At 34.5% G+C, this 24,449-nt stretch overlaps 1 protein-coding gene across 4 annotated transcripts in view; it reads right to left on the bottom strand.

Annotated features, from left to right (window-relative positions):
* Nucleotides 1-867: 867 nt before the first annotated feature.
* CAPS2 (calcyphosine 2) overlaps nt 868-24,449 on the bottom strand; it is a 44,493-nt gene continuing 20,911 nt past the window's right edge. For 3 of the 4 annotated variants that reach the window (XM_025883383.2, XM_073900636.1, XM_025883387.2), the window contains 10 exons: nt 23,500-23,619; nt 19,971-20,045; nt 19,024-19,119; nt 18,843-18,936; nt 15,746-15,864; nt 13,877-13,953; nt 12,149-12,303; nt 8,565-8,684; nt 6,454-6,550; nt 868-1,162 (listed from right to left, as the gene is read on the bottom strand). In XM_025883383.2, the coding sequence (XP_025739168.1) occupies nt 987-1,162; nt 6,454-6,550; nt 8,565-8,684; nt 12,149-12,303; nt 13,877-13,953; nt 15,746-15,864; nt 18,843-18,936; nt 19,024-19,119; nt 19,971-20,045; nt 23,500-23,619 (1,129 nt within the window). In that variant the 3' untranslated portion in view covers nt 868-986. The remainder of the gene's footprint in view (nt 1,163-6,453; nt 6,551-8,564; nt 8,685-12,148; nt 12,304-13,876; nt 13,954-15,745; nt 15,865-18,842; nt 18,937-19,023; nt 19,120-19,970; nt 20,046-23,499; nt 23,620-24,449) is intronic. The other variant, XM_025883386.2, reaches the window with a different exon arrangement.

Here is a 24,449-nt window from a genome sequence, read left to right as displayed (position 1 = left end):
AATTACAATATATCTAACCATTAAATAATATCTATTTAGAAGAAAATGTTTTCGTTGCTTAGCATAACAAAAAGAGATGTTTAGAATAACATACATTCATTTTAGGACAAAAACATCCTTTTTCATTTTGTTAAGAATTACTAAATTATACCTTAGTCCATACATGGGATAATGCACTTTTTGAGATCTTTATTTAAAAATCTAAGAAAATATTCTCCATCCCATTTTGTATTGTTTCTAGCTAAACAGTAATTCTGCGTAGGTAATAAGGATTGCAGTTAAAAATAGGATAAAAGATCAAACAGATCTGATCACTTGAATAATTACATTGTGCTCTACTGGACAATAAACAGCACATAATTTAGAAGAATCCACAAGACAAGTCAGTGTTTAAATAAGCATTTTAAGGGTAAGCTTCCATCATTCTAAATATTTATGTTACAGAAAACATCTACACCGCATGGAAAATTTCTCTTGCATATCCTCTAATTCCTTTAACATTTTCATATGTTTGAAACAAGCTGAACTATTTGAAGTCTTACAGGCTTTTGGGCCCAATTCCAGTTCTTCAAATTGAGAATGGGCAGCAATCATATTTTGGAGAATGGGTAGCCAAAAAACAATGGACGAGTAACTTGGTTACTATATAGAAGCTCTCATATAGTTTGATACAGATGTAACTTTCTTATGAAGGCTAATTTAAAAAATGACCTTTAAAATTATTCAAGATAAGTAATGAATCAACAAGATAGAGCTTTAGACACTTAGAAGACAGGCAAGCACACAGACATGCTCATGACCAGACACATACCCCTTCAGCTCTCTTTCTGATTTCTCCTTCCAGAATCAGACTCAACCTGTTTGAGGAAAAAAAAAAAAAAAAAGAAGTCCTAGAAAAATATATTCCATGGTTTGACCATATTTTACATTCAATTCATCTCTCCTTTAAAATGCTTAGTGCTGAAGACACACTCATTCTAAAAAAACTAAATCCCCCACGGAGTACGTACGATATTAACAAAATCTTCATCATTTACTATCCCTATACTTAGACCTTCATAGTAATCTTCAAATTCACCATAGGACACTTCATCCAACTTGCTGCAGGCATCTTTTAATGTTTCTAGAAACGATAATTTTATTTCTTCCTCTGTGGAAAGGCCTGTAAGATAGTACCGACTGTGAAACAATCTCCTTAAAACGCTAGTAAAATGACTGATGACGATACAGAAATACTTAATCACCTTATGAAATCTTTTCAACAGTTTCAAATCTTATGTCAAAATACCCTCCAATTTATTTAAACATTTTCTTGCATGAATCAGAATTTAATGGTGATGACTTTATACACATTTGAGGCATCTTTTAAGCCTCTGATCAGATGTGTCCTATAGGTATAAACAAAGTAACAGTCACTACTGTCCATATTCTTATATATCTTAATGTTGTAGAGGACTCAGCTTTATTCCCATTAGAAATGAGGAAAGAAGAAAACAAGTAAATAATTTCAAAGATTTATAGGCTGTTAACACAGTAATGCAATGTGTGAAAAACATCCCTATATTCAGGCATTAGTTATTTTATGAATCAGTTACTCATAATTGCAGCTAGAAAATATTACTGCAAACAAGATTCGGAAGCCTATGAAAATCTTTGTCAGAAGAATTTTCACTGGATTAAATCACTCTATTTTAATCTCTGACATTAAGGAGGCTATTTCCACTACGTCATACGAAATAGGATTAATTTCATTCTATAGGAAGATGCTACTGAGAATCACATATGTAAAAAAATTACAATTCTTCAGTTTGTTATTTAAAGAGAGAACATAATTGCTAAGCAAAATAAGTCAGTCAGAGAGACAAATACCATATGATTTCATTCATATGTGGAATTTAAGAAACAAAACAGATGATCACAGGGAAAGGGAAGGAAAAATGAAATAAGTGGAAAACAGAGAGGGAGGCAAACCATAAGAGACTCAGCTATAGGGAACAAACTGAGGGTTGCTGGAGGGGAGGGGGGTAGGGGGATGGGGTAATTGGGTGATGGGCATTAAGGAGGGCACCTGATGTAATGAGCACTGGGTGTTGTATGCAACTGATGAATCACTAAACTATTCTGAAACTAATAATACACTATATGTTAACTAACCTGAATTTAAATAAATAAATAAATAAATACATAAATAGAATCTAAAAAAAAAAAGAAAGAAAATTATTCATTTGACCATGCTATACCCATTAAGATTCTTAACCTTGTGTATTACTGAGATTGAGACATTGTAGTCTCCACCCATAGATTGTGACTGAAAAGTACTTCTAAAAAGAATATTTCAGAGTTCAATTTGGGAGAAGCAGGTCAATTTTAGCAAATAAGGAAGAATATTTATATCTCTAGAATCACCCTTTCACAGTCGTTTAAATTCAATTAAAATACGGCAAAGGTTCTTAAAAAAAAAAAAAAAAACAGGGACGCCTGGGTGGCTCAATTGGTTAAGCTCAGGTCATGATCCCAGGGTTCTGGAATCAAGTTCCCGCATCGGGCTCCTTACTTAGCAGGGAGCCTGCTTCTCCCTCTCCCTCAGCTGCTCCCCTTGATTGTGTGCTCGTGCAATCTCTCTCTGACAAATAAATAAATAAAATCTTTAAAAAAACAAAAGAAAAAAAACAAAGAAAGAACATAAAATATCTGATGCAGTCTTTTAATTCATTTGATTTTTTTTAATTCAGAAAGAGAACAATAAGCTATTTAAATAAGTAGCGTAGGTTATATTGTCGTCAGTTAAAGGGAAGGAGCAATCTCACATGCTACCCTATTCACATGGATCTAGATCTACTCCCAGGATCCTAGCATGTAAAAGGAAAAAAGACATGCATTAAGTTTTTAATAAGAGGAATTAAAAGATGAAAGGAAGCTACAAATATGGTCAGATAATACTCAAAGAAAATAGAGACCCATATATAAAGGCAAAAGAGTGTCAGAAAAATCTAAATGACCCTCAAATCATTTTGAAATCATGTTGCATTTTAAAATAACAAACTTAAATTGGGAATGCCACCTTAATTGTCTAATGAGGTGGGCAAAATTAGGATAAGAGTTGGATCTTTTTTAAAAACCAGAGGTTCTCTAATGGACTTAGATAATAATTCACTGTTAAGTGTCTTTCAGACTAAAAAAATGCTTCAGACGTTTGCTGTCTTTTAAAAATGTGTGCAAAACAGAGAACAATTATTTTATTTTTAAAAAAGGCTGAATGAACAAGGACTGAATAATTATGCTCTGCAGAAATGGTAATATAAAACAATAGAGTAAATTTGTGATTGTTAGTCAAGGATTAAAATTAACCAAGATCTAATCTATATAAAAATATATAGCTGTTAGCAGAAGAGATTTCCTCCTCTGTTTACCATCCATACTTTTGAACAAATGAGTTTTAATACTGTTTTTTAGTGCTCGCTTCAGCAGCACATATATTAAATACTGTTTTTTAATGAAAACATTTTTTATTTAAATTTGTGTTTCAAATACTCAAGAATTTTATACCTCCACTGTATCACCACCCAAGAAATACATACATACCTTTTATCATTTGTAACTAACCTTTCTTTCTCTCTTCTTAGACACCATGAAGTATTTTAATAAACAATGATACAGAAATACATTTGGGACATCCCATTTCTATTAAAGCTGAAAATACCTTTTTCTAATAAATTACTTAAGTAAAGTAAAAAGAAAGTATTTTCTATAGTTAAATTGTGCTCTAAAAGCCTTAATTTGAAATTAATTATAAATTGTAAATAATCTAGGGGCGCCTGGGTGACTTAGTTGAGCGTCCAACTCTAGATTTGGTTCAGGTATGATCTTGGGGGTCATGAGATCAAGCCCGGCCTTAGGCTCCGAGTTCGTTGGGAAGTCTACTTCTTTCCTTCTCTCTCTGCCCCTCCCCCTGCTCACTCTTTCTCTCTCTCTTTCTCAAATAAATAAATCTTTTTTTAAAAAATTGTAAATAATTTATTTTACAGAGATGGACATGTGAAGAGATTATAATTTGTAATAATAGATAATAATAAATTTTTAAACTTTAAATTTTAAAAAACTGTAATGGGTGTTCCTCTTTTTAAGACTACTTGTACCTACTAGCTTATCTTCCTTAATGTAATGCAAAGATGAGGTATGGAATTTCTTAAACTAATGAAGGCTTATCCAACAAGAACAAAACCCTCACCAACAATTCAATGACATCTAACAAAACTAATGTTACTTTAGCAACTTAATTAAAATTATTAGAAGGGAGAAAACAAAGAGAAAAACAATATAGGATGTTGAAATCACCTAATTTTGAAATAAGTAAACTATCTTGTTCTTATATTTAGTAAAATTAATTAAAGAAGAAAAGCAGAGAATGACATAGGTTTAAAGGAATAGATATGCTAACTCCAATAATGCTCGAAATTTTCTTATGGCAACTGCAGTTCATTTAAAGTCATTGATAAGCAAATTAAACTATTCTGACCTAAAAGAGACTATTAGAAATTGGGAAGCTAGTGATGATTAGCTTTAATCTTTATAATAAACTGTTGGTTTTTTCACTTCATAATTAAAAGTGATAAATAAACCATTTACAAGGGTTAATGATGATAAACCAAAATAATTACAATGTATCTTCTTTTAATAATAAAAATATTAAAGGAAAATTCTGGAATAATAGTATTCTATAGTATTTAACAGTATACGATCAAAATCATAAATTAGAAAGACACTTCATAAAATATAAATTACAAATGGTCAAAAAATATACAAAAATATGTTTAACCTTCCAAATAACCAGGGAAATGCAAATAAAAATTTTTAGTCTATCAGACTGGCAAAATTCTATGCTGTTGGCATGACAGTCGGGGAAATGAATTCTCCAACTAATGGCAATATAATCTGGTATAGCTATCTCATAATGCAATTTGTAAGTATCAATTAAAATTTGAAACATAGATATTCTAGGTATTGAAATAACCACCCCCCCCCCGACAGGAAACAGCAGAAAATGAGCCTAAGGAGTCACAAATAAGCATATTCACTGCTTCATTGCTTAGAAATTTAAAGTCTGCCAGTAGGAGACTAGGTAAATTGTAGTGTATTGATTTTTAAAAAGAATAATATGCAACAGATAAAAATAAGGTAGCCCAATATGGATTAATATGGCAAGAGCTCCAAAACATATTTTTGAGTGTAAAAAGTAAACTACATAGCAGTGTGTTTAGTGTACCTGTCATGTTAAAAAAAAAAAAAAACAACTGCAAGTATTTGATATATACAGTACCTATACAGCTATGAAAATTCGTAATGACTGAAATGTATATATATTAAATGATATTAAATGTTACCTCTACAGAGGAATGTGTGATGAAAAGAGGAGAGTTACTGTGGCCAAAACTTTCTTTATAATAATTTATTTATAAATCAACTATGTAAAAATTAAAGTCAGAAGCAATATAGTAGGTAATGAATCTCTAAAATTACAGATCTTCCCTGACTTACAATAAAGTTATGTCTGATAAACCCACTGTAAACTGAAACTGTCGTAAGCTGAAATGCATTTAATTCACCTATACTACCAAACACCATAGCTTAGCCTAGCCTAGCTTACTCGTGCTCAGAACACTTAAATTAGCCTATAGTTGGGCAAAATCACTTAATGCAAAGCCTATTTTATAATACAGTATTGAATATCTCATATAATTTATCGACTACTGTAGTGAAAGTGAAAAACAGAATAGCTGTATGGGCATAGAATGGTTATATAAGTGTATGGGTTGTTGACCCTTCTGGTCACATGACTGGCTACCGCTGCCAGCATCATAAGAGAGGATTGTACTGCATATCGTTAGCCAGGGCAAAGATCAAAATCCAAAATTCAAAGTTCAGTTTCTACTAAATGCACATTGTTTTCACACTACAGTAAAGTCAGAAAATTGTTAAGTCAAACCATCCTAAATTGCCTGTATATATTTGAGATATTTTCTAGATCCTCAAATTTTGATAGATGTATGTATGCCCATTATATGTGTACCTCCATTCCCAGAGAAACACTTTCACTTTCTGCCTTAAATCTTCCAAGGATACAAAGATACAGTAAAACTAACTCAGAGAACTTACACATGTAATTATCTGTCCTCTAAAACCATTCTGTCCTAACTCAAATTCCTCAAGAAATAAAAGTTCAATCTCAGTTTATAAACATCAAAGAAAAAGAGTAAGCACAGACAATAGGCCTCAGAATTTTTAGTATATTGCTGCCGAAGAAGGTAAAATGGCTCTTATATTTCTGGTTTAAAAAATAATTATTTCCTCCCTTAATGGCCTCAAGTCCACACTGTAAGTTAATATAATTTAAGATATTACTTTTACTAACTAACATTTTAGAAATGTTAATGCATTTTGACTCATAATAATTACCTGAAATTACTTGAGGATGCTTCTTTGCACAGTAACATTTTCTTATGTCTATAATAGGCACACAGCCAGTTTTGTTGAAATCCAATTTCATAAAGGCCTAAATAAGAGAGAAATGTTATTTTTTTCTATGAAATCATTAGACATGAGAACCTAATTCTCTATTCTGTAGAAGGTTATCCTTGAGCTCTAAACAAGCCAGTTTAAAAGTACTAAACTGGTATATGAAGGAAGCATCATGAACACAGGAAGATGTCGGAGCAAGATGTTAGGTAACCTGCACTTTCTGGCACCCTGACCTTGAGACAGTAAACTAACCTCTGTTGCCCTGGCTTTCCTCCTCTTACACTGCAGAGTTGGGTAAAAGACCTTTCTGGTAACTTCCAGCTCTAGGATTTATAGGAAACTGATAAATGGCCAAAACAAATTGCCAGGACCATTTTGATTCAAAAAGTAACATGCAAATATTCATCACTAAAATCAAAAAGAAAGTACAATATTTTTTAAATGGCTTATGTTACTCTATTTCCTGAAATTTAACACTATCTTTTGATATGCCAGTTGTTTTACTGCTTCTCTAATTCAATGCAATTTCTGGTATCATAAAATAAAAAAATATTTTATGGGGAAGAGGAATGGGTATATAGAAACACACAACCAACCCAAAGCAACAGCCCACATTTGCGAAAGAGTCAAAACTAGAATCAAGTTTGTTTATTCACAATAATGTGTTCACAGAAATAGGGTACCTATTATGGGCTGAATCCCCCCCTATTATACATTGAAGCCCTAAGCCAGTTTCTACTCCTGATACTCAAATCCGTCACCAGGACATGTAAAGTACAAATAAATGCAAATTTATAAATTATTATGTGATGAATTCATTTAACATAAAGTTTTTATTGTGTCTTTTGGCCAGTAAAGATTTTGATATTTTCTATTTGAGATTTATACCTCATGTAGTTGTTTATACTTTTCTATACACAAAAGCTTTGTTTCAATATTAGATCTTTATACACAGGTACATATTCAAAAGAGAAAGAAACTACATTGCTCAAAAGTATGCTCTAAAATTGGCCAGCAGAACCTGAGTAATATGTACTTTCGTATAAAAAATCAGGACCTCTTGGGGTGCCTAGGTGGCTCAGTTGGTTAAGCCTAGACTCTTGATTCGGGCTCAGGTCATGATCTCAGGGTTGTGAGCTCCGCATGGGGGGTGGAGCCTGCTTGAGATCCTCTCTCCTTCTCCCTCTGCCCCTTGCCCCACTCACGCATGCCCAAGAGTGTTTCTCTCTCTCTCTCTCCCTAAAATAAATAAATAAATCTTTTAGAAAAAATCAGGGCTCCTGTTTTTCATTCCAATTTAATAGTCATTTTAATCTTCATTTGAAAGCTGGCTAATATGCATACCAGAGAAACATCTCTAGTCACAATCCTAAGATAACATGTATTGAGCTTTGACACTGGAACAGCCACAGTGCTAAGAAATTTACAAGTTTAATCCTTATACCAATTCTATGAGACAAAAAACTACGGCTCAGACATATTTAATAATAGATAATCATATAACTAGTCATTTTCGGAGCCAGTAATTTATGGAACTAGTAATTTGTGAACCAAAATTTGATTTCAGATTTTATTTTCCTTTTAAAATCTGTTCCTAAAACATACGCATAAATTATTTTGCTTTATCCTGGTAGATTTGTATATGTATGTGTTTGCCTGTATTTTATTAATCTCAAAATAAATTACAGGTAAAGGAATTTAAAACATGTTCAATGGTAATTCAATAAAGTTTTAAAATAATGAACCCAACACTCTATTAAAAGTAACTATTTCAGGGGTGCCTGGGTGGCTCAGTCAGTTAGTAGTCTGACTCCCGCTCAGGTCGGGATCCCAGGGTCCTGGGATGGAGTCCCCAGTCTGGCTTTCTGCTCAGCAGGGAGTCGACTTCTCCCTCTGCTCCTCCCCCCGGCCCCTCCCCCTGCTTGTGTAAGCCTGCGCAAGCGGGTGGGGGGGGGGCGAGGGTGTTTCTCTCTCTCTCTCTCAAATATATAACAAAAAATTTTAAAATCTTTTTAAAAAGTAACTAAAAGATTACTTAATAAAGTTACCTTTCGAACAAACGATTTCCTGTATTCATTCATTTCACCAATAATGGCACGTTTGAATTCTCCATAATCAACCTTGCCACTGCCATTGCCATTCAGACTTTGCCACACAGATTCAAAATCCTAGAAATATTCAGAGACCACTGTTTCACCTTAAAGTTATATATGACCACAACAAAACTCACCTTAATACTATTTTGTTACTACTTCTGTAGCTCCAAAGTAGCAGACTTAACAATTCCAAAAAGTTACATATAAACCCAAACAAAGGCACTAAGAAAACTATTTAAAGGAACTCTGTGGTGGACGGTTCTGTAAAGTTCAGGGTCATTTAAGAGTGCCAGTGTCACAAATTCTTATTTTAAGTTTGATTCCTTTCTATACAAAAATGCTCACCACCTACTTGAATTTGAACATTTTATTATTTTTAATGTATTATAAACGTGACAATTAAAAATTCACTTCAGGTTCTACAGTGATTCCAATAGCATTAGGGCCACTAAGAGTATTTTTGCTGGTAGTCATGTTTCAAAGTACAGAGGATCTGAATGGCTCCAATATTATTCCACAATTCACACTGAAAGGTGTTATTTTGAGTAAATTCTTATGCCAGTTTGTTCATTTTACCATTGCCACTTACTTCTTTGCAAATGCACAATTTAACAGAATGTTCTATTCACAGAGTTCCTAATAACAACAACAAAAAAATACAGATGGAGTTTTCTTAAACTCTGGTAAATAAATATATTTTCAAAGTTTCAGTCAAGTTGTTAGCTTTAAGTGAGACTGTAAATAAGATATCTAGCAAGGTGACTGACAATGGGACTCAAAAAAGTTCTCTTCTACTTCCTCCTACTTTTTTCAATTAAAATTTTAATAAGAAAAACTCAATCTTAAGATGCCCTGCTTCCCCCCAATTTTCAATAACCCCTAATTTGTCTGTCATAATGCCCACTACGTGACTGACTTTAAGTGTCTGTAAAATGTGCTCTTAAATTTAAAAGTGAGCTTGACCTTTAAAATCATACATAATACAGATAAAAAATGAATTTGCATGCCCAACTCATGGAATACTAGAATTAAAAGATATTGCCTGAAGCTTAAAAGAAATAATTTTCAAAAATGGAATAATTTACCAAAAGTGGCAACAAATTTATAAGTCTTTCTTTCTAAGATATGGTACAGAATGGAAAATGATAATTCAGTTGAAAAAAAAACTGAGCTTTAATTTATTGATAGTATCTCTAATAAATTAGGCTACTTATGGTGCATATCAATTTTTTAAATTTCAAATTAAGGAGAATGACTATGCTTTCCCCAAACTAGTTCCACAATTAGACCCAGATTGGTGATTTTTGAGTTCTTATTTTTGTTTATCATTGCATAGGCAGTCTCTAGTGATATAATAGGGGCAAAAGGAGGGAATATTATTTTTAAAATGGGAAAAAGGGAAGTTTACTGATATTTTCATAATATATGTTCTCCCTATGTTAGAAGTCTTATATAATTATTTTAGTTTTTATTTCTGACTCCAGTGACAAAAATTTAGCAAATCAACCAAGAAGAGAAGTACTGGTTGATGCAGAAAGAATACTAGACTGACCTAGACTATCTGGGCTCTAGGTCTAACTCAGTTATTAATTACCTGTATGACTGTGGATAAAGACACCAAGGTTTTCTAATTTTCTATTGCTGTTTTTACTATTATTATGATTATTGAGAGGAAGAGATAAAGTTAGAGGAACCCTAGTATGTGTCACTAAGTGTGGGCCACAAAGTTAAACTCGGTAAAAAACACAAAGGACAGGTATGTCACAACAATGATAAACACCACCACAATGGCACAGAATTTTAGTTGAAAAGGCATATTCCTATATAATTTTCTCATCCGATGTTCAAAGTAACTCTGACCATAGGTATTATCTGTGGATTGCCCAGGCAGAGCCTGTCAATCAAAAAAGTTAAAAGACCTATGCAAGATCACACCGTTGAAGTAGTAAGTCTAGAACTTGAATCTATATCTCATAAATTCAATTCTCAGTGTTCCTGCCACAAAATACACTATGTCTTGTGACAAGACCATCTGAAGCAAGAGAAAACAATTCAAGAGAATCTCTGATCTGAAACCCTTGAGGTAGACGTGTTTCAAATTTACTTTTAGAATAAAACCCAAACTTCTTAGCATAGCATGCAAGGCTTAAAGATAAATGGAGCCCACCAGGCTTATTTCTCTCTGTTCTTCTCTTTTCCTTCCTTCCATACATCTTATCTATCCATGTAAACTGAGGCTGTTTCTTCAGCACTTGCCGTATGCAAGGTTCCATTCGAGGTGTTAGACACAGCAGGAAACCAGAAGCACCTTGGTCCCTGCCCTGATGGAACTAACACTCTACTTGCCAGAAAAGCCAGAAAATACTTGCAAAGTGGTATGAAGAAAATAAAATGGTAAACGGTATACAGAGGACCAGGGATCAGATGGGGCGCTCCTTTAGACAGAGGCGTCAGCGTAGGGCTCCCCATAGAGAAAGCCTAAAGGATGGAAAATCCAGCCATGCAAAGGTCTAGTGGAAGATTGCTCACAGCAGGGGCACCTGGGTGGCTCAGACGGTTAAGTGTCTGCCTTCAGCTCAGGTCATGATCCCGGTGTCCTGGGATTGAGCCCCATTATCGGGCTCCCTGCTGAGCAGGGAGTCTGCTTCTCCCTCTCCCTGCCGCTCCCCCTGCTCGTACTCTCTCTCTGTGTCAAATAAAAAATAAAATATCTTAAAAAAAAAAAGATTGCTCACAGCACAGGGAACAGGATGTGTAAAAGCTTTGGTTGCTTAATGGGAGGGCAGGGGGGCAGTTTTGACCTTTTGCAATTCTTAGAACAGGCTACACGCCCCCCTCCCCTTCGTGCCTTCACATGTGCTTCTCCTTTGTGTGAAGTAGTCATTGTCTGACCCACGTTCTTCCTCCCCTCTTGCCTGTTTAACTCCTCTCATCCTTCAGAACTCAGCTCAGCTATATACCCTCCTCCAGGAATGCTATGATCGTCTCTCTTCTTCCCCATAACCTGGTCTGGAATTGATCCCATGTGTTCTGAAAGCATTCTCTATTTAACACATATAGTCTTCTGTAATCCTTCATCTTTCTTTTCCTCTGATTATGAAGACCTTAAGAGTATAGAGTATGCCTTAGAGCTTAGAACAATGCCTACTTATTAGGTTCTTATTAAGTTCATGAGGGAGGAATGAATATTGAAATTTTCAAATTTAACAGGACTTGTCGCCTGATGGCTAACACTGATTATGAAGCAAAAAGAAAGAGACACATGGGGGCACCTCGGTGGCTCAGTCGGTTAAGCGTCTGACTCTTGATTTGGGCTCATCTCATGATCTCAGGGGCTCAGCACTCAGCGCGGACTCTGCCTGAGATTCTCTCTCTCCCTGTCCCTCTGCCCCTTCCCCAACTCATGCTATAAATAAATAAATAAATAAACAAACAAATAAATAATCTTTTGTAAAAAAGAGACAGATGAACTACTAAAATCTCAATAGAAAAGTAATACCACTTAAGAAAACTATGTCATTCATTGCAGTACCTACATTTTCAGACAGTTTTAAGTGAAATACTTGTAGAGTTTGCTTAAGATCTGCCTTATCTAAAAGTCCAGTTCCTTCCTTGTCCAATTGTTGAAGATATTTTCCCAATCCAGTCAAAATACGAACACCCCTTTTGTGTAGCTGTTCTTTTAGCGCATCTGTTTAGGAAGAAGAGAAATGGAAACTGATTGTTCCTATATACAAATATATCAGTTCTCTCGTAGGAAAAATTGAAGTTGATGTAAGTGGTATAAAGGATGTGAATATGCAACTAGATGGTATGGAGGACTGACAAAAGACTTTGAAAAGTAGAACCCTTTTAGTAAAGAGTGTTATATACAAAATCACACGTAAATATACTAGAACTATAGCACCACTGTGTGGTGAAAGTGTTACATAGAAAAATAAGGGATCACTTTATCAGCATGAAAATAATCTACATGTTACAAATAAAATCTTAGTTTTTGCTTTCCAGGCTTCCTCTTCATCTAATGATCTCACATCTTTAATCTCTTTCCTCTTTGCTATAATTATAAAACTGATGTGAGGCAAGTTACTCAAAAATGAGTTCAAAATTTCTAAAATATTTGAAATCTTCAAATTGTTAACTTACATATTGAACAGCATCAAGGCTTTGTAGTGCTATCTTATACTTACACATTTAAAGTAGCCCTTTCTTTTAGGAATTTTTAGTTATATTCTCAAGCTTCTAGCATTCTCTTCGCAGGTCAGTAATTACACTTAACACAGTTTGTGTCATCTTTACTAAAGAAAATATAGTTAACTTTACTAAAGCAGTTATTAAATAATAAGGCACAAAGGTCACTGGATTCAACAGTGACAAATACGGGGCTGACCATGACAGAACAGAGAAAATGATTTACTAACAATGACATCAAGAATATTGGGAGCTTTCAAACCCCAATCCCAGACAGCTTTTAAATCTGTTTCTAGCCTTCTTATTCTCATATCATTTTTAAATGACAAATTAGGATTTATCAAACCTTATAAATAATAAGTTGACTTCTATGATTACTTGTTTAATGTCTTCCTCCTTCTTGACCATGAGAGTCATCAAAGGAACTGTCTATTTGAGCCTCATATGCTTGGGTGGTTATAAGACTGGACTCTAGAAACAAAATCCATAACATGTTTTCATGTCCGAAGACTGCATATATTTCATTTATTACCACAATAGCTCTGGAAAGTTAATAAAACAGGTTATCCCCATTTTAGAGATGAAGAAAGAGGTGCAAGAGATTTACACAGTGTAATATGTCTATTAAATGGCTGAGTCCAAACATCAACCTGGCTCCCAGGCTAGCATTTTTTTCTTTTACAGGAGGCTGCCATAAATCACTTTGGGATATCATCTCATGCATAAGACAAGTATTATATTACAAAAATCAATTACATTTTATTCATTTCATGCAGAAAACCCATACTACCTAGTACTTTCTAAAATTCTTAAATTCATAATTCATACACTACTAGTTAAACAAGATCACTAAAGTGGAGGAAATCCTAAAAATATTTTTGCCTTTTTTTCAAATCCATCTGCTTTATAAAGATATTTTTAAGTGTATAAATTCATAAAAAGAAGCAAACAAGAAATATAAATCAAGTGCCTTTGTTTTAAAACTAAGAAATGTCTGGAAAATACTGCTTTGCTGCTTGCGAAGGAAATTGTTGAAAATTAAAACTGCTTGAGACAATAGTAATGATACGTACCTTGAATGGCCTTTAAGACACGCCTATCATTGGTTTCTTGACTGCTGGTATCATCCTCATGTTCCACAGAATCAGTTCTGTAATTGACATGTTCACAGTGACAAAAATATATTGTTTTGCAATCTTCAGTATGGAAACTCTAAGCTCTTCCCTGTTCTGGACTCAAAGAAACTCTCAGAGTTGGAAGAGTGCTTAGAGGTTTCTCAAGGTCCAGTTTCACTTGCTGCTATAATTCCCAGAAAAATTAAATATGCTAAATCAAGAGCTAAAATCCTTAAACCTTGCAAGAACTACCTTCAACATTACATTCATTTTGTAACTATTTCAATGTTCTTTTAGAATAATTAAAACCATAAAATTTAAAAGCAGTTTTAACTTTGAAAGTACAGAATGTAAAAACGTTATTTTAAAAAGCCAAAGAAACTGCATTCATTTGAGAAATATGGTAAATGACAAAGAAACAGTCTTCCTTTAGCCAATTTATGGGATGTGGCCTCTAATGCACATACAGTACACCAATTATTGTCATTTTGCAATGCATACAGCACCAAGAAACACTCAGCAAGAATAGCATATATGCACACATATTCTGTGATTTTAAAATATATATATTTATATATATAAATATATATATATTTATATATATATATCTGGGTGGCTCAGTCGTTAGGCATCAGCCCTGGGTTCAGGTCATGATCTCAGGGTCCTGGAATCGGGCCCCACATCAGGCTCCTTACTCCGAGGAAAGCCTGCTTCTCCCTCGCCCACTCCCCCTGCTTGTGTTCCCTCTCACTGTCTCTCTCTCTGTCAAATAAATAAATAAAATCTTTAAAATATATATATATATATTTTATTGATTATATGTGATTGTTTGTTACACTTTACTTACATAATTCATATATATGAATATATACAAAATATATATTATTTATATATAATGCTGTGAATGCTATGAATCAAAGCATTTTTAAATGAATTTGAATTTTTAAAATCAGAGTACATATAAGATATATACAAATAACATATATTGCAACTGACATGTTCATACATACAATATATAATATATAATAAAATATATATAATATATTATTATATATTATATATATTTATATATAATATATATATAAATATATATAAATAATACGTTTTACATAATATCTATTCTATGACTTTAAAAACTCAAATTCATTTAAAAGCACTTTTTGAGGGACGCCTGGGTGGCTCAGTCGGTTAAGCGTCCAACTCTTGAATTTGGCGCAGGTCATGATCTCAGGGTCCTGAGAATGAAGCCCCCCACATTGAGCTCTATGCTGGTGAGTGTGGAGCCTGCTTAAGATTCTCTCTTTCCCTCTTCCTCTGACCTTCTCTCCCCCAACCCTGTGCTTGTTCTTTCTCTCTCTAAAAAATAAAAATAAATAAAAATTTAAAAATAAAAGCACTTTTTGATTCATTAGCATTATTTTTTCATTATGCAAATCATCAATCAATGAATACTATAATCATGTGAGACCCAAGACATTTTTTAGTGCTAAAAAAACAAAAGCATTACACTAAAAAATGTGGAAAATGTTATAATAGTGTACTATAAGCTTACCTTTTAAAATTGACTGCTTTGGTGGCATTTGGTAAAATAAAGGTGTTATAGCACAGCAAATTAATAAGGCACCTTTAACATAAAATGGAATACTTTTGATCTTAATTTAACTATTCCTACTCATAAAGTGTATTTGAGTATAATAGAGCCCATGAAGTAGACAAATATAGTTATGCTTTGTTTTTCAAAAATATAAAGTTTACCAAAGTCAAAATGCTTCGGGATAGAATATCATTTTATGATAATAAAAAATAGTGTTTTCATATTTGACTTACTTGAGAGAATCCAAAGCCATCTGATCAATATTAGTGATCCGAAGTATAAGTAATGTGTTTTCCTTTATGCTTTCTGGAAGTCTGGGATGATCATAACTCAAAAATGTCAAGTTTGCACCCTAAAGAAATTAACAGATGAATTCTTTAAAGCTAGAAAGTATAGAAGAAGTAAAATACAACTAACACTAATTTTAAATATTCAATTTAAATTTAAATATTCAATTCTATTATGTTTGACACGGTATACTTTTATACTGATAAAAAAAAAGTATATTCAGAGAATATTTAGAAACCACACAGGCTTCAGCTAATAATATTGGAAAATAAAGGAAATAATTTCCCAGTCAATCTCTCAATTAGAACAATCTTAGATTTAACAATTGATGTGAAAAAATAAGAACTCCAACTTTTTAGGAGTCAGAGGAAGAAAGGACAAGTAATTTTAACTGAAATTATGACATCCTTAAATTCAGAAACAGACCTATTGATTCACAGAAAGATGTACTGCAAATTGATGACCTAATAGATTCATCACCCTCTTTCACCTGGTCTTTTGACAACAAACATCACATAAATGTAAAACGAACTGTAACCTAATTGGAGCAGCAAGGCTTTGGTGAAAACATTCCTATCAAAAATCCCCAAGAGTTGCTCAAATAAGTATGGCCAAATATGAACAAACACAAATTTAAAATAAGGGGCTTAATTATCTCTCTTGAAAATAAGGGGAGAGATTTCTTTCCTCTTTTTCCTGGAGCATTTACTTAAAAAACCTGTAAGTACAGTACTCTCTCCATTCTCCAAAATATCTATCAATTCTCTTGAAATGACTATAAGAAGCAATTAGAGACTATGTGATAGGTGTAGCAGTGTAATGCATATGAGCGTACGTATGTATACAGCTCTGTGTGCATAGGGTCCATCTATGAGTTCTGAGTCATGCATCCAAAGCAATAGATGCATGCTTGTGAGTGAACGTGTGGGTGCACTTTTATGCATGTGCATCTATGGGCACATGCGCACGTTTACAGGACTATTATCTGAACAGCTGGCCTAAAATTCCTTTTAGGGAGTGTCTGGGAAACACCTTCGTGGGGCATACAGAAGTGAAAAGGTAAATTCCAGAGTAACACCTGGAAGGCAGACAAGACCCGCCCCCACCTCCACAAAAAAGAAAAATAAGCCAAGTATTTCTGCATAAAGAAATGGAAGATTGTGGGAAGAGCAAGAGATGGAAGGAGTCAGAAAACGGAGAGGAGGACCTATATCACGGCAAATGTTTAAGGGACATATTTTTAAGCATATGAATGTCTAATAATAAATTATAAGTTGCTTACACTGCTGCAATATAAACCTCACTCTATAGTCCCTTCAAAATGTCTGCCACACAAAGGATCGTATATATGGTTTGTGTGTGGGTTCCCTCCCTTCTTTCTTTCCTATTTTTCTTCCTTCATCCCTCTGTTCCACTCTCTCTCCCTCCCTCCCTCCCTTCCTTTTTGTTTCTCCCATCTCCCCCCAACCTCATTCTTTTTTGGAAATCATAAAACGAAGCAGAGTTCTACACCGGGTTCAAGTAATATAGAACAGGATAGTAAGAATAAATCATAAAATATACTAAATTTTTGGAGCAGCAGTTCAGAGCTAGAGGTAACTTGAATGTTGGGGTAGACATTAAACATTCTGTATACAGGTATGTGAAATGGGATTTGGAGCTGATTTTCTCTAGCTCTCGAGAGGGAGGCTGGAGTGACTAGTCTAGTGTATTTAATCCAAGTCTAAGATGTAAAGTTCTTCTTCATCCCCAACTCCTCACATAACCAGTCACAACATCCTATTGATTCTGCCTCCTGAAGACTTTAAGATTTTTTTTCTAATTAGCTTCATAGCCACAGCCACTAGCCTAATTTAGGTTGCTATAACCTCCTTCCTAATTAATAGAATTCAATCCGATCTGGTTCTTTCTCCTAGTCTTTGATCCATCCCCCATACTGTAACCAGAGAGATCTTTCTCTCTAAATCACAAACCTGACAATGTCAGCTCCCCTCACTGCACCCCCTTCTAATCTTTCAGTGATTCCCCAATACATTCTAGGTAACTCTTTAATATAAGGCTACTCCTAATAAGCTCTGACTCATCTCTTGCCAACTCCCACCGTGAACTAAAGTTCAGCCAGTTCTCCAAATAAGCCAGGCTCTTTCATGTTTGTTCTTTGTGCAAGCTGTCCCCCTTCCAGAAGGCTTTTCCTCTCTCCTGTCTATCCCAGCCTTTTCTAGATCGATGTTGGACGGCACTGTCTCCAGGAAGTCTTCTTTGACCCAACGAAACTGAATCATTGCCCCTCTGATGTGGCCCTCCTATTTGACTGTATTTCCCATCAGACTATAAACTCCATGCAAACAGGGAATTGATTTAACTTAGTCACTGTTCGATCTCCAAATGCTTAGCCTATGAGCAGATATTTGTTATGTGGATGGTCAATGTGGACAATTCTAAATTTTACTCATGAGATAATGTGAACATAATAATTTAAAATTTAAGAGCACTATCCAAAATTGTAATATTACCCATGATCGACCCCATTCTAGGGAATCTTTGTTATACACCATAAGTCAGGAGTTGTGTGAGGTGGGGAAATCACAAGGCAGAGAAGCTAAATATCAGATATGTGATAGCTCCAGAGGCCAAGTATCCCTCCGCATAGAGAAGAACATGCATCTACAGGAGATAGGCTTGCATGACATGGACCATTACTCCTGGGACTATTGAAGTAGCCACTTACCCAGTGGTACAGCCTCTACAATTGTAGAGCTTTCAAAAGCACCAAGAGACAAGCTCTCCCAAACTTATACTGCAGATTTGTGATGGAGGGATAGAGTGTTACAAGGAATAAATGCTATATGCTTACATTCAGACCACTGGGATCTGGACCTGAGAGGCAGAACCTCCCAGGGAAAGATCAACCATTAGCCCCTGCTCTATAAGGAGTAGAGATAATAAATTGAAAACTAGAAACCCTGTTCCTTCTACCCCCACACCCCCACAAATTTCAGCATCTGGCATTAAAACATTTGCATACATATACACTTCACTTACAACATAAAAATCGCCAAGTTGGTAGTGTTTTCCTTTTCTTCGTCCACACTGATGACTATAAATGTTTTTTTGAATAAAAGGAAGCACATTTGTTCTAGAAGTTAAATGACAAAAATGTGAAGTTATTCAGCTTCTCTCAGAAGTAATCATCTTGAGAGTTGTAACAATTTTTATGGCATACCTGTTTTTCCCAAATTGCCGATATTCATAAATTGTTAGGGACTGGTCATGAGCAAAAAAGAACCCAATCAGCTCTCTGCAAGCATCACGTCCATTTCTAGAAAAACAGAATGATATTAAAGATTTTCAAATAGGGTAATTTTCAAACTAAGTAATAAACCAGAATTGTGTATGTCAAAGAATAGCTTTACTCTCTTGAATGTGCAGCAATGAGCAAGGGTTATGGGGAAACATGGCATGGCTTACTGAAGTGTCAATTTAAGTAAGATTTGGATGGAGAAAAAAGCTTTATCTTACACTGATAGGATATAGATATATTACAATGTAGATTACTATTTTGACATAGACTTTTAAGATAAAGTGAAAGACCCTAAAAAATGTTGACCTTGCAAGAAGCCACTCAAGGATAGACACTTATCTTTGTGATAGAAAGTTTAAAATCACTGAACAGACTTGATAATTTTTAAAAACACACTTCACCTTTAATATACACAAAAAACATCAGCATTGTGTATGACTGGAAGTTTCTAAGACAGAGGTAACAGATTTGAGAATCATCTTCCTTCTCACTGTCCTGCATCTATCAATAATCTACTATTAATTTAAGCCATTCAAAGAAAATCAAAGATAGCAGCTTACATAAAGGTTAATTTTTAAATGCTTTACCATCTTCTAGAAATAGTACATATCTTTAAAAAATTCCCTTCTAAGTTTCTTTTTGAAAGCCATTTTAAAATCACTTTTTAAGTAACTTTTAATTAAAATGTCTTATTTATAGGTTCATAGTTCCTATAATTTTTGTAACATTAATATTACTTAAAAACATTCATTCTAAATTCACATTTTACATTTAAATGTGACAAATTTAATCTCATTATTGTTATTTCTATTTGAAGAGAATATTGTTTTATAATCATAGGAGTAAAAGTTTAATAAAATCATAATTACCTTGATATGACCCTACCATCAAATTGTACTTTATGAGAAAGCATATTTTCAGTTAATGTAGAATGGGTTCTTATCCTGTTAAGAAATACATTTGTCAATAATTAGTTTAAAGTTTCCTATACTTGATGTTGATGTAAAAGATAAAAGTACAAAAACGGTTATGTTGATATGTTGAAATGCACAGAATGAAGATGAAGTTATAAACCTTTTTAAGAGTGCTAGCTAACTGAAGCAGACTCACATATTATGAGAAATAATCCTGAGATATAGTGTATAATACACACACACATACATTCTGTGTTAGAATGTACAGTATCAAAGTGCTATACAAGTAAATAGCACATTTGTAACTGGTCCTATTACAGTGCTACTGGCAGCCATTTCTAACCCTGTTCTCCTTTGCCTCCCTCCAATCATCTAATTTGCTTTTCTGGCCTCTTTCCATTAGAGGTGACTAAGGGACAAAGTTCTGTCCATAATCTTCGAGGAAAGACTTTCTTTTGTCCTGATAAGAGAGTGGCATGGGAACAGTTCCTGTCTCTAAACGTGGCAGGGATGTGATGCTAGGAGCCACGGCAGCCATCAGGCAACCATGTTAGAAAGGCCAATAAGATCTTGAGGAAGCCAGCCCAGAGCTGTGTCATCCCTGAACCACTGAACTGAAACCAACACTACCTCCAGGCAGCTGGTTTTATAGGAAAATAAATCCTGACTTTTTTAAATCACTATCAGTCAAATTTTCAGTCATAGGTAGCTGAAAACATACCTTACCAAAATAACAGAATGGTGGAAAAAGTGCTAGATGAGGTTCCAGCCTTGAATAAGTCTAGCTGTAAGACCTCTGATCAGCTGTGTAATCTTTATGGCCTTCAGATGGCACTAAATGATCTCACAAAGATTGCTAGTCCCAGAATTCTGTTTAATAATATGAAACAAAACCCAAATGTCCACACTTTAGCATCCTATTACTAGTAAACTCCTTTATAATAAGAAATCTGAAGATTTGGTGACATATCTTTACTCTCCTTCCTAAACAATTTTATGGCACTCCAATAAAGCTACAGGTATAATGAACTGCAATAATGTAAATAGTAAGTAAGTGTATGGGTCATTGGGATCTTGAAAAGCAATACCTCTATAAAATCAAGGTCTCTGAAAAATAAGCAGGATACAGACAAGAGCCTATGGACAAAAGGAGTTTGTGAACACAGAGTGGAGTCATGATAGATTGCTCTTCTCAATTCAATTTAATCTATTAGTATTAATGTGTTTATTGAATGCTCACTACATGCCTGAAAAAACTCTAAATGCCAAGAAAATAACAGCAATAATAACAGCTACTATTTATTGAGAACTCCCTAGACACCAGCCATTATTAAAATCACTTAAATGCACGTTGGTTCATTCAATGCTTGCAATATAATTCCATGAAGTACTATTATCCCATCTTACAAATAAATTTTACAGTCATATAATTAGTGCATGACAGAGCCCAACCTTGCTCATAACCATTACGTTATATTGCTTCTCAAAGGTGAATAGAACTCAATTTAACAGTGATATGTTGAAGTAACAGCTTCAAGGAGTCTACAGTCTCCTTGAAAAGATAAAAGAAGTAAATAAGACATTTATATTATAAATGTGTTAGTGTTTTAGGTATCCAGTAAGTAGTACCAAACACTTCTCTCTACCCAAGTTCTTAACAATACAGGAATAAGAATCAGGCAGGTAAAGACCAAAATACGAATCTTACTGCTCCTGGTGGGAATGCTAATTACAGCAACCCCTTTGAAAAACTATTTGGCAGTATTTTTTAAAGCTGAACATATGCACACTAAATTCTCCAGCGATTCCACTTCTAAGTATGTACTGAACAGAAAGGAGTACATACGTTCACCAAAAAACATGCACCAAAGTTCATGGAAGCACCATTCTTAAAAGGCCAAATGTCCATCAACATCCATGAATAAACTGTGGTATATTTAAATACCATGAAATACTGTATGGAAATGAGAATAAAAGACAACGACAAATAACAACACGGATAAACTCACAAACGTGTTGAGTAAAAGAAGCCAGATATCTAGAGTCCAAATTTTGTGATTTCAGTAGGTTTATAACAAGGCAGTTACCATCCACGCTATCAGGACGAGAGGTTAAGCTGGTGTGGCAAAGGAAGAGGGCAGTAACTGGGAGGCAGCACAGGCAAGTTGCTGAGGTACTAAGAATGCTCTATTTCTTGATCTAGGAACTTGGTACATGAGCATTGTTCAGTTTGTGGAAATTCCTATGCTGTACACTTAAAATGTGTACACTTTGTGGACATATACTTTATTTCAATAAAAGCTTACTTTAGAAAAGAGAAGTTTAGATGTGTTAGCTAAAAGATGACCCTCCAGAGTTGTTCATACCCTACACCTCAGAACATGTAAATATGTTACAATTACATGATACAATAAAACGGACTTTGCATATGTGATTCAAGACCTTGAGATGAGGAGATTATCTGGAATTATACAGCTGGATTCAATGCAATTGCACGTGTCTTTATGAGAAGAAAGCAGAGGGATATGTTGACTACAGAAGAAGAGTATCAGAGGCGTGCCTGGGTGGCTCAGTCGGTTAAGCGTCTGGCTTCGGCTCAGGTCACGATCCCAGGGTCAGAGTGATAAAACACAGCCGTTGCTGGCTTTGAACGTGGAGGAAGGCCAGAGCCAAGGAATAAAGGATGCCTCTAAAAGCTGAAAGAGGCAGGGAAATGGATTCTCCCCTGAAGCCTCTATAAGAAATGCATCCCTGCCAACACCTTGATTTTAGGCTCCTGACCTGCAGAACTGTAAGAGAATAAATTTGTGTTGTTTAAAGTATTGTTTGTAGTAATTTGTTACAGCACCCATAGGAAGTTGATACATGATACCTTTGAATATTTAAAGGTATGGAAATAGAGTCTTCCAGAAAATAAGAATGAGACCAAAAAATTAACAGTTCTAAGAACTTTTTGGCATTTATAGCAGTCTGAAAATATGAAAGAACTGCTGCAGGAACTGATGGATTTTCTTTGTCTCTTAATGTTGAGGCTAGCTGTCAAGTGCCAGTGAAGTAGTTGAGAAATTTAAGTGGACTGCACCCCAAAACTGTGGAAGTCCAAAGATTTTATAAGCTACAAAGTGAAAGGCAAAATAATAATAATATTAATAATAACTTGTAAGCAATAATAATTTTGAATATATTATGAGATTCAGTATATATAAATGTCTCAGTTGCTATATTCTGTATTTTCATATACATTATCTCCCAGGTTATAACTCTTATCCCTAAATTATTAATAAAAAACCTGGAGGGCAAAGTTTACCCCTATATCTTAAAGTGGCACAAGTGGGATCCGAACTCCAAAAACTCCACTCTCCTTCATATAGAAAAAAGCAAAACTGAGCCAAAAAAATCTTTTCAGTTAGACACAAAAGTACATTTTTTTAAATTCATTTATAAAATACTATATCTTCATTTGATATAAGTATAATTTTCTTACTTAGTTTCATGTAGTGTTCTTTTCCTAAATCGATGAGGTGCTATCTTTGAATCTGGAAAGATACGAGCACTTTCTTGTCTCTCAGCGGTTAGGTTTTGTTCTGGATCACTGATTACAGCCCTATATGGGAAAATACAAAGTCTGGCAACTCAATATGATAATGCACTACTCTAGCATTCACATATTTATAAGCAGCTAGAAAAGCTCATCTACAAATACAAATTTACACTACTGTCAGAATTATACATTTTCCAGACACTGAATGAGTAAATTTAATAATTAAAAAATTCTGGCCATAAAAAAGTGAATATTCCTATCAATCTCTTTTTCCATAAGTGTTATCTAAATATAAATTGAAATTTTTGAGACAACTCGGCTCCATGTCTCTCCCTTATTATTCTTTAAACAAAGAGACACTGCTGGTGACTTCTGAATAAAGACGTGAAACAAAGTAAGTAGGAAACCATATGGATTTCTAAGGGAAAATCATTCCAAGCAGTGGGGAAAATAAATGAAAAACACCTAACACAGGAGTGAACCTGGTATGTTTCACAACAGGAAGGAAGCTGAATGTCTGCAGCAGAATAGACAAGAGAGAGAGAAGTAGGAAAAGCAGTCCAAGTTCAAATGGTGGACAGATGATGTAGGGCTTGGGTAAACTATATTACAGACCATAATTTTTTAGCACTCCTGATCCACATCCTTGCCATGGCCTCATTATAGGTGTACTGTACTAATTTCTCACCCTTTAGCTTTGAGCCTAGCCATTTGACTTGCTTTGGCCAATTATATATAGCTGGATGGCTCTGCTGATCTCAATTAAACTAACTCATGTAAGTGTGGGCTGGCTGGGGATCTGCTCATCTGGCATTATCTTGGCTAAGTGGCCCAGCTGCATTTGCAGAGTCATGTTCTTATTGAGCTCAGTGGGTTAGCCAAGCTGTGTTCTT

This window comes from Callorhinus ursinus, unplaced genomic scaffold (genome assembly GCF_003265705.2).
Source record: "Callorhinus ursinus isolate GAN/ISIS: 27379988/994484 unplaced genomic scaffold, GSC_fseal_2.0 scaffold14, whole genome shotgun sequence".
NCBI lineage: Eukaryota > Metazoa > Chordata > Mammalia > Carnivora > Otariidae > Callorhinus > Callorhinus ursinus.
Note: the sequence above shows the minus strand (reverse complement) of the source record. Positions and strands in the feature narration are given on the sequence as shown.